General features: G+C 65.9%; 1 protein-coding gene across 2 annotated transcripts; it reads right to left on the reverse strand.

The window, feature by feature from the left end:
- AGXT (alanine--glyoxylate aminotransferase) lies at positions 1–9902 on the reverse strand. Of its 2 annotated transcripts, XM_049614532.1 has the most exons (11): positions 9553–9900; positions 9261–9453; positions 7998–8062; positions 7263–7363; positions 6179–6249; positions 4636–4720; positions 3618–3713; positions 2899–2968; positions 1624–1719; positions 710–838; positions 1–246 (listed from the first exon to the last, which is right to left on the reverse strand). In XM_049614532.1, exons 1-11 carry the CDS (start codon positions 9781–9783, stop codon positions 139–141), a joined length of 1245 nt encoding a protein of 414 aa, XP_049470489.1. In that variant the 5' UTR covers positions 9784–9900; the 3' UTR covers positions 1–138. The 2 variants fall into 2 exon arrangements, with proteins under 2 accessions (XP_049470489.1, XP_049470488.1); XM_049614531.1 differs by having other exon boundaries at positions 9261–9902.
- Positions 9903–10658: the final 756 nt, after the last annotated feature.

The following is a 10658-nucleotide window of genomic DNA, read 5'->3' on the forward strand; positions in this document are numbered from 1 at the left end:
CACTCAAAAGGAGAAGGACTTCCTGGGGCCGGGACGGCAGCCTTCCTGCCCCCCAGGGGCCCTGACCGACTGCAGAGTCTGTTTGCTCCTGGTGCCTCCGGCCGGCCCCTCCGGGAGGGCGGGACACGGGCAGCCAGGTCACAGCTTGTTTCGGGAGCAGCGCTGCAGAGCCTCCTGTAGGGCCTGGATCACTCGGTCCACGTTCTCCCGGGTGGCGTTGCAGCCCAGCAGGCCGATGCGAAGCACCTGCAGGGGTGGGGGAGGGTCCGGGGCAGATGTGAGCCCTGCCCTGAGTGAGGTCTAGGCAGAGCCAGGTCCCCCCCCACCCCGGCACCGAGAGCTTCCCCCAGTTATACAGGGAGCCCCCCTCCCTCCCAGACCCAGGCCCGGCGCCTTCAGCCTGGTCTGCCCGCTCGGAGGGAAGGACATTCTGGGTGGAATCGGAGGGGCCACACCCCACAACCTCACCAGGCTGGGGCGAAAGGGGGCAGGAGAATTCATTCGCCCAGCTCCCCCTGCAAAACCCCTGGGGTTCAGAGAAGGATGTTCCCGGGTGGGTGCCCCTGCCGTCCCGGGGAACCGATGACCGCCGACCTCGGCCTGGGCCTGGCGCATGCGGCGCTCCATGTGGGGGTGGAGAATGTAACTTCCGTGGCAGGCGTGGCCGGCCCTCACCCCTGGCCACTCAGAGCAACAGCGGGCCCCTTACCTTCCCCATCGAGGGCCCAAGGCCGCCGGTGATCTCGATGTCAAAATGGTCCATGACATAGTTGACGATGTCCCTCCAGTCGTAGCCAGCGGGCACGGCCACCGAGGTGACAGTGGGCAGCCGGAGTGCCTGCGGGACAGGCCCAACTCAGCCTCCTCCACGACAGCCTACGGCCAGCACCACCTGACCTGGCCCGGCCAGCCCTGGTCTCAGGCCCCAGAGGGGAGGGCGGAGATGGGGGAGGGCACGGAGGGAGGGAGAAGGGGCCCAAAGACACGGGGGTCACCATCTCTTCTGTTTCCTACTGAAACCTGGACTGGCTGGCTAGTCGAGCGGACCCTCCGCCCTCCACCCCCGCCTGGCTGGACTCTCGGGGCTCCGGTGGCCATGGGCGTCTTCCGGCTCAGAGATCGCCCATCATTACTTTAGGCGGGGAGGCTGTCGGGGAGAGTGGGGTCACTGAGCTAAGCATCCTAAGATCAGAGGCCAGGCCACTGTGACCGTAAAAATGACCACCCAGGTGGCCGCAGGAGTCTGTGTCCATTCAGAGGGGGCAGGATAGGAGCTCTCCCCTCCCCCACACCCTCTGCCTCTCCCTTCTCTACCCTGCCCCTGCCCCTGCCCCCTGCCCTCTGCTCTCTGTCCCCGCCCCCTGCCCCCTGCCCTCTGCTCTCTGCCTTCCACCCCCCTGCCCCCTATCCCCCACCCCCTGCCCCTCCACCCCCTGTCCCCACCCCCTTCCACCTGCCCCCTGCCCCCCACCCCTTGTCCCCCACCTCCTGCCCCCTGCCCTCTGCTCTCTGCCCTCCACCCCTCTGCCCCCTGCCACCCACCCCCTGCTCCCCGCCCTCTGCCCCCTACCCCCTGTCCCCCACTGTCCCTGCCCCCTGCCCCCTGCCCTCTGCCCTCCTTACTGGATCCTTCACGAAGAGCTGCAGGCCTAGCCCCTGCAGGCGCCCATGCAAGTATGCCGTGACCTCCCGGTGCTGCCGCCAGCTATTCTCCAGGCCCTGGGAGGGGAGAGTACACCCAGTGGGCAGGGCAGGGGAGGGCAGGGTGGGGTCCCTCCTTCGGTGGTGAGAGAGGGGAAACTGTGTCTCATCCATAGTGGGGGGCAGCTTCAGACTACGGAGGGGCTCCTCTCCTAGCCTGGACTCTGATCCCCATAGAGACCCCTGAGTCCCCAGATTCGGGGCCCCGGTTCTGCCCCAGGGGCCAGACCTGGAGCCACCTCGGGGCAGTGGAAATAGTCTGGGCCTGGGGGAGCAAGTGGGGGGCCCAGCCGCGGGTTGGAGCCTTGTGGCTCCCGGAGGGTGTGAGGTGGGATCACCTTGCTGCAGATGGGACGCTGGCCAGGGGAGAGAAAAGGGGCTTCTGAGTCCTATGCTGTCCTGTCTCCTGTCTTCCCCGTGCACGGACCCCACAATCCGCTGTCCTCACCCCTCTCAGCCACACGCCCCCATGGTGCATGGCCAGCCTGGGTGCCAGTGACCCCCCCCCCCCAGCTCACGGGACTCCTCAGCTCCTGCTGGCCGGGCCCTGGGGTGCCGGCTCCATGAGCAGGCACGGAAGGGCACACAAGGCCCACACAGCGTGCAGCCTCCTGGGGAGGCCGGCCACTCGTGGCGCTCTTCCCGCCTCTGGGCTGCTGGCTGCAGGCTTCCCGGGAGACACCGGGATGACCCCAGCTATGCTGGGGGCAGTGTCTCCTGTCCTCTGTCCCGCAGGGCCCACACACTCTGTGCCCCGAGAGTGTGGTCACTGCACCGGACAAAGACACTCTCCTGGTCACACCCACGTGTCCCCGCTTGGCCCCTGCCCCACCCCGGGAGCTGGAGGGGGCTGCAGGAAAGTGCTCTGTCCCCCCCCAGAACCCCTCTGCCCGCAGCCGGCCCTCCCACCCCTCTCCTCCTGCACGCAGCCCATCCTCTGCTGCCACGGCCCCTCTCTCTGCTGCTCCGTGGACCCGTTCTTCCTTCGATGCAGGCCAGGCCCACCCGGGAGACCGCCCGGCACTTAGAATCCCTCCCATCTGTGTCCTCAGAAGGGCTTGAGGGAGTCAGGAGAAGGGGCCTCTGGGAGGCCACCAGCCTCGGCACGGGGACTCCAGGGAGCTGAGAATGCTTCCCTAGGGGTCCTGCACCGGCCGAGTCCCTGCCTCACGCGGCTCTCCACCCCACTCCCCTCACCTGTTCCGCTATGAGGGCCAGACTCTCTCTCAGGCTGTACAGGCTGACGACAGGGGTCGTGTGATGGTATCTGGAAGACAGGAGGGGACTTGGTCCAGTGTCACCGGGTGGGGGGTGGCCAGGCCCCCTGACAACGGGTCTAGCCTCTTCCCAGGGGGCTGCTGTCTGGCTTGGGGGTACGGACTCAGCTGGAGAGGCAGCTAGGGCTGGGGAGAGCGAGGCTCAGGGCAGGGACACCGGCCCGATCGCCTAGGGCTGGCTCCCCACCCAGCCTGTCCTTCCCGAGAAGCTGCTGTGCCCACTGAGTAGGGCACACTTCCTGGTCCCCCAATCCCTGTGTGGGTTACAGCGAAAGCGACTTCACAAGGAGCCCCTGGCTGAGCCCCTCTTTTTGAGAGGTGGGTAAGCCGAGGCCCAGGAATGGGAAGGTGTCGCAGGGCCAGGCCCAGAGCGTCCAGAGGTTCCCTGGGTCTGGGAGGACGGGGCCCGGGGCAAGGGTGGTAGGGGCTCTGCTGCTGGACCTGAGCTCCCAGGCCAGGGAGAGGTGGGGGAACCGAGTGGGGGCATCGATGGCCTGACTCTGGTGAGTCCTGCGGCTGCAGCTGGGGCGTGGGCCCCGAACCCAGGGTGTAAAGCTGACGAGAAGCTGGGTGTAGAGAGAGGTCACCCCCACGCCCCGCCACCACATATGGCCCTGGCCCCGGCCCTGCGGTCCTCACATCCTGGGCTTGCCGTCACAGCCCCAGATGTTGGCCAGCCACTTCATGTCCAGGTAGAAGGAGACGGGCTTCGTCTTCCGAGTGTAAATCTTATTTCTGGGAAGGAAGGAGCAGTGTGAGTGCCCGCCTGTCTGGCTGGAGCGCCTGGGGGTGGTCTCGTCAGGCTAGCCTGCTCCGGGGAAGCGAGCCAGAGGGGCAGGTGCCCCCAGGACCCCTGTGTTTGTGCTCAGGCCCAGGTAGGGTGTGTGTCTTCCCAGCCGCTGCACCTCAGGGGGCCGGGCATGGTTGGGGACCTCGGCTCCTCTCCTCCCAGGCCCCAAGAATGCAGCTGATCTTGAAGCTTTAAATACACCTGTTCTCCAGACGGGTGTGACAGACAGGGCCTCTACCCGAGCTCCATACTCAGACCACCAGCCGCTTCCTGGACCTTCCCGCAGGCAGTCAGACTTCCCACGACCACAGACGACCCTTGACCCCATCCGAGACTGTCTCGGTGCCGCATCCCTGGGTCCTCCCCCATCCCGGCCTGGCCTGGCTCAGGGGCTGGACGCTGGGGACCGGGGGCACCGGGGCTGCTGGACAAAGGTGGTCCACACCCGCCCTGTCGAGCAGCTCGTGCGTCAGCTCCTGGGCGCTGAGCCAAGGGTGGAGGCATGGGAGACAGGCACTGGACCCCCAGTCCTTGGCTTGAGGCTGGGGAACTTCCAGAATGCCAGGCCCTGCACCCTCACACACAAGCCCAGGCTCCAAGAGGAGAATCTTCTGGAGGCCAGACTGGCCAGGCCACCAGCCTCACACCGGGACCTCACCGTGCCCTGGCTACCCCCTGCCCTATGAACTCAGAGCTTGGGCACATCTGTCCAGGGTGGGCACCTGTCCAGGGTGGGTGGTGGACAGTCCAGAGGTGTCTCTGAGCACAGGCCCTGAGCCCTCCCTCTCTTGCTCTGACCTCCCGCTTCAGGGGCCTTCCGGCCTCACTGCACATCCACCTTAGGTCAGGGGCCCAGGAGTCACCCACTTGGCCTTGTCACTGAAGGAGATGAGCGAGGTCCCTGGAGGCGAGTTCAGGACCTTCTGGGAGCCAGAGTACAAAACGTCAATGCCTGTGGAGAGGAGGGGCGTGTGCTCCTGGGGGCCAAGCTCCGCCCCGGGTGGGATCATCGCGGGGGTGGGGAGGGTGCCCACCCAGACCAGACCCCAGCAAGTCGAACAGAAGTTTTGGGCAACCTGGGGACCTGCAGGACAAGTGCTGTGTGAAGCAGGCTGGACGGTCTTGTAGGAGTGAGACCCTGACCTATGCGACGTGACGCCCTCTCCACGTAGATGGAGTGACATTGCAGGCCACCCGCCTACGGTCGGCTCGGGTGGAGGAACCCACGCGTGGCGTCAGTGTTGTGAGCGAGCGTGTGGCAGAACACAGGACGAAACAGGTGTTCTTGCCACATCAGGCGGCCGCTGAACTGTCGCGAAAACCGACAAGGTCACCACCTGAGATTTACGCTCTAGGTGGCTGTGAAGGGTCTCGGCAAAGCACAGGGTTCACGTCTACCGCCTTGCAGGCCCTGCAGCCGGGGCCTGAGGGAGCTGTGTGCACACGTCCCCAGCAGCCTTGTCTGTGCAGGAGCGCCCTCTGCAGTTTGCTCCTGAAAGCGTAAACCCAGAAGGAGCCCAGAGGCCTGCTGACAGGAAAAGGGTGAGCCTGGCCTATTCACGTAAATTCAATCCTGCGAACTGAAACTGACGGGTAAAGGCCTTGAACGCCCCGAGCGGCGTTCGCCGACACTTCCCTGAGGTCCACACCCTCCACTGAGGACGGGGAGGCAGGGACAGGGACGGTGCGGAGGGCGTCCCGGGTTCCAACCCTGGCTTCTCGGGGCTGCACTGTCACCTGGGATCTGGGCTGGAGCCTCCTCCCTGGCACCACGGGGACCGCCAGCCCGGGAGGCGCAGTGTGGGCATTCCGGGGACAGCCCTGTCCCCTCCCCGAGCCCTTCCTTTCGGAGCAAGGCTCTGAGGGTCAGCCCAGAAATCTCCCCTTTGACGGCCCAGAGCGCCCTGGTAAGAAAAGATTCTGGAAGAAGCTTGCCCGATGGAGTGGGGGAGGGGTGGCTGTGGCCAGGCCCCACCCCCGTGGATCGGGACTTTCTTCTGGGAGGAAACGCTGGGCCCGGAAAGCTTCTCCAGGCTGGCCAGCAAGGCGACCCTGGAAACAGTGCTCGTTGTGTGTGACAGGCCGGTGGGGACCCTGAGGCCCGGCCTGACTGACGGGGGCCCTGACACTTCTCCCCGCCAGCCCTGAGGGGCTCTGAGTGCGTCTCCAGACGCTGGGGGAGCTTCCCCGCCTGTTCCCCGCAACGGAGCCGCAGAGACGCTGGGGTATTGACCAGTCCATGGGCAGGTCCTGCCTTGGCGAGGAGACGAGCGTCCCCTGGGGTCCTAATCCGACGGGTGCGCTGCCCGCGGGCTTGCAGGCACTGCCTCAGGAGTCTTCCCCCCCAGGGCCCTCTGCACCCTCCGGGCAGTGGTGGGGAGGGTGGCCGGGTGCAGGGGACACGCCTTACCTTGCTGGTCCATGTAGATGGGGGTCCCGCACAGGGATGCCACCGAGTCCACCAGGAGCAGGCAGTTGTACCTGGGGGCACAGGGCAGGACAGTGAGGCAGGAGAGGCTTCCTGGAGGGGCCGTGAAAGCCCGCACGCACGGAAGCGTGGAGGAATTTTGGCCTCCCCCAGGGCGCCTCCTCCTGGAGGTTGAGACCTGCTGTGGACGGGCGTTGACACCCGCCCCTCGGCCCGCCCTGGTTCCCACACAGAGCCCGTCCTGGGGGTCTGGGAGTCGCGAGGGCCCGCCCCGGCGGCGTGTGGTCCTGGGGGCGGCTGGGGCTCTGCGCACTCAGGCCCACAGGCCCGCGTGGGGCCCAGGGCTCAGGGACTGGTCCCTCTGGCAACAGCACGCTGGCCGTGTATCCAGAGCCCAGAGGGGACAGAGTCCAGAAACAGCTGAGCTGGAAACTTTGAGTCTCTTCCACCTCCACACTTTCTTAGGAAACGAGAGAGGCATGGGGCCGCCTGGCTGGCCCAGGCAGTAGGACGTGTGGCTCTTAATCTCAGGGTCATGCGTTTGAGTCCCACGTTGGGCACCGAGATGACTTAAAAAATTCTTTTGAAGCATAAAGAGTATCCCACGCTGGGCATGGAGGGGACAGGGGGATGTCCTGGGGGTCCCAGCCCAGGCTTGGTTTACTGGACAAGACCCCGGGGGACGGGCTGTCCTGGCAGGGTGAGCCTGCCTGGCTGCAGAGAGCTCCCTCCTCCCATCCTGCGGTCAGCTCTCCAGAGCTGAATCCCACTCGACTACACCCGAGGTCCGGCCTGCCCCTTGCCACGGTGGGGAGGCTGGAGGAGGGTAGTGGAGGTGGGAGCACCTGGTCCTGCCCTCAGCTGGGTGGAGCCCACCCAGACTCAGTGCGGAGCGAGGAGGACGCCGGGACCGACTGCATCTCACTGTGCGTGACGGAGATGGGGGAAGCCGGGTCTCCCCTGCTGCCCCCTGGCCCGGAGGGGCCTGCCTGCACCCCCACGCCCAGCCGGACTCTGAGACGTGCTTGACTCCGCCCCCCGGGACCGCCCCCTGGGCCAGGCTCACCTGTGGCAGAGCTCCCCGTAGCCGTCGAGGGGCTGCAGAACGCCACTGGAGGACTCCCCCTGGGTCAGGAACAGCAGCACCGGCTTGTGCTGGGCCAGGGCCTGAGTGGGACGGATGTGCCAGCTGTGGGCACAGCCAGAGGGGGCGGGCGCCTCCCCGTGGGCCCCCCAGCCCCTCCCAGAAGGACTTTCCCTGGCGAGGGCAGGGCAGGATCTGCCCCCCTAACACTCCTTTCCTCCCCGTGGATGGGACAGATCTGGGCGGCGGAAACTCGATGGGCCTCAGGTGCTGAGCCCGCGTCTGGGCTCTGGGAGGTGGGCTGGTTCTGGGAGGAGAAGGACTTTCCCCCCCGAGACAGAGCTGGAATGGGCCCAGCCTCCTCCTGCCTTGTCCTGTTGGGGCCCGGTGAGGTCAGCTGAGTCCCCAGGGTCTTGGCTGGTTGGGACGGACCTTTCCCGACGGGGAGGGCTGGCATCCTGAGTGTCAGGGCATCCTGCTCCCACCTCCTGCCTTCAGCCCCTCTCACCCAGCCCACAGAACCGGGCTCCTGACTCAGTTTCCCTGCCAGGCAGCCTCCCTATCAGGCTTCCCACCAGCCCCTAAGTACCGGAACGATCCTCCTGTGCACGGTCACCTGCTCCGGGGAGAGCTGAGGGTCAGCCCCAGTCTCCCAGCCCGAGCCCCCTCGGCCAGCCGGCCTCCTCCCCTCCCTAGGGCCAATGTGCCCCACCCTACCTCTTCCAACTCTTGCAGAGTGTAGTGGTTTCCAGGGTCCTTGATCATTGGGTGCACTCGGGCTCCTGGGGGCGGGGGCAGCGTGAGAGGTAAGCACCCTCCACCCCAGTGCAGAGACCGGGGGTCTGTGCTGACCGCCCCGGCCCGCGGCCGCAGGGAAGAGGAAGTGGGGTGTGCTCAGGGAGCTGAGGCTCCGGGGGTGCGCGGGATGAGAGCGACCAGGCCCAGCTCCTTTGCCCCCGCCTCGGGCTAACCTCCCTGAGCCCAGCCGGGCTCCTCCCTCGGCCAGTAGACAAGCATTTGTACAAGGCCTGGTGGGTGGGCCGCGCCTCAGCAGCGTGCGGTGATGGGCCGATAGAGCAATGGATGGACGAGTGAGGCTCTGGGAGGCAGGCCTTCGTCCCGCTCTCCCTCTCGGGCCCCTGCGCCCCCCTGCACAGCGGCTCCAAAGTCGGTGTAGAAGGAAGGAGGCCGTGGGACCACCGAGCCTCAGGGGGGAGCCCAAGGCGGGGGTGCGGGTGGGGGCCAAGAAGGGTCTCGCCCGGGGTGCGCAGGGGTCAGGCAGGGCCTCTGGAACGGGGGAGCCTGTGAGGTCCACTAGAGGCCCTGGCCTCTGCCCGACGCCGCCTCCCCTTGAAAACCGTCGTGTGAACCGAAGGGGACGGGTGAGGGGTGGAGGGCTGTCCATTAACCAGGACCGAATGCGGCCATGTGTGGAGCTGACCGTGCAGGATGTTTCCAAAGGCCACGATCAATCATTAAACCCGCTGCACACTCCTGCTCTTGATTTCGGTCTCTCTTCAGAAAGTTTTACTCTGGAAGTGAACACCTCGTCGGTGCCTCTGTTTACCTGGCCGCTCCTGAGAGGCGGCTGTTCCTGAGACCCTGGGAGGGGGTGACAGCCTCCAGAACCCTGTCCTGTCACAGAGCAGAGGTGAAGCCCGGGGACCCTGGGGAGCTGCGGGGGCTGTCTCGGGTTTGTGCGGAAACCTGAGGCTTGCCCACGTGCTCTGGAAACAGCTGTCCTCAAGCTCTGGGCGACTGGGAGACGGGGGTCTCTCGGGCACCCCGGCGCCCGCTCGGAGGAGGCAGCAGCGGGCCTGGCGGGGGTGGGTACGTGAAGGGGACGAGCACTTACCCGCGGAGGGGCCACGGTTGGCGCCTGGGGCGTGTGGGGTGGGTCTGCTGGGCGGAAGGCAGGTGGGAGGCCTTGGGGAAGGATGGCTCGAGGGCCCACACCCCGCCCTCTGCCCCGTCTCTTACCGATGCGCTCCCCGATGTCCGCAGCCCGCTGCCCCCAGATGCCATTGACCCCGACCAGGAAGGGGTCCCCTGGCTCCAAGATGTTGAACAGGGCGGCCTCCAGGGCGCAGTGCCCCGAGCCACTGATGGCCAGGGTGAGGGGGTTCTTGGTCTGGAACACGTACTGGATGCCTTGCTTGATATCGTCCATTATCTGGGGGCCGAGGGCACGCAGGTCAGACCCTACGCTTCTGCCCTCTCCCCCCTGAGGAGGACACTCAGGACACCCACTGCCACCACCTACGTGGCCTACCTGGAACATCTCTTTGTGCATGTGCCCAATCATCTGCTGCCCCCCGGCCACCAGGACTCGAGGAGCCAGGTTAGAAGGGCCCGGCCCCAGCAGCAGCCGGTTAGGGATGAACAGGGGCCTGAGCAGGGCCTCCGGAGGGGCCACCAGCAGCTGGCGGGTGGCCATGGTCCGTGCCCAACCGGCCACCTGGGGCCCCAGGGTCGCACTGGCCCTGGCCAGCGCTCGGAACATTTCCCAGCTGGCCTCGAGCCGGTGTCCGGAGGCCGGTCGATGGGCTCCCCCGCTGCACCGTCTCTGCCTTTCGTTGTTTGTCGCTGTTACCTGACCCCTTATCGACACTTCTCCTGCATGTCAGGGCCTGACAGCCAGGGTGTTGAACCCTCGGTCGGGGGAGGATCCTTCAGGGTCCGGTCAATGAAAAACAGAGTTTGGCAAGCTGCCCTCTGCCCTCCGGCCCCTCCCAGCTCCTCAGCGGTCGGATGCCCGGCCCCAGCCAAGGGCATCCTGCTGGGCTCAGGGGTCCCCCGAGTTTTTCTTAAAGGACCAGAGAGCGGATATTCCAGACTTGGCAGGCCTTCCAGGCTGTGCTGCGGCCACTCAGTCCTGCTGTGGCCGTGCAAAAGTGGCTAGAGTGGTGTTGCTGTGTGCCAATAAAACTTTATTTACAAATACGAATCGTGGGCCAGATTTGGCCCAGGGACCACAGTTTGCTGACCTAAGGGAAAGGCTTAATTTGGAAAATATATATGCCCCGTCTGTATAGACACACACTCTCTCTCTCTCTCACACACACACGCACACGCACATATACCCACCGAGGGCACAGTCATTCCTGGTCCTTTTAGAAATAAGGGTCTCCTCGGCCTCTCCACTCCCGACGGCCCTGACGTTTGGTGTTCACTCACGTACCCAAGGGCACGTCTGTCTGGGAGTCCTCCGCTTGCTAAGTCGACAGGTGGTTGGAATAAATGCAACGCTCGACTACTTGCAGGAAAGGGAGCCAGGCCAGCCGGGCCAGAGGCACCCGCGCAGTGGAGCCCCAGGTGCCCTGGGAAGCCAGGAAAGGCCGGAGCCCGACCTGGTGCTCCCGGAGCAGCACCCATGCC

This window comes from Panthera uncia (genome assembly GCF_023721935.1).
Source record: "Panthera uncia isolate 11264 chromosome C1 unlocalized genomic scaffold, Puncia_PCG_1.0 HiC_scaffold_3, whole genome shotgun sequence".
Lineage (NCBI taxonomy): Eukaryota > Metazoa > Chordata > Mammalia > Carnivora > Felidae > Panthera > Panthera uncia.

Bases quoted from the DNA above. Each gene is read 5' to 3' on its own strand.
- AGXT (XM_049614531.1), bottom strand. From the start codon at position 9,783: ATGTTCCGAGCGCTGGCCAGGGCCAGTGCGACCCTGGGGCCCCAGGTG. The intron at 839-1,623 runs GTAAGGAGGGCA...CCTGTCCCGCAG, and splicing joins AGCTCTTCGTGAAGGATCCA to GCACTCCGGCTGCCCACTGT. The intron at 247-709 runs GTAAGGGGCCCG...CCACCCCTGCAG, and splicing joins TTGGGCCCTCGATGGGGAAG to GTGCTTCGCATCGGCCTGCT.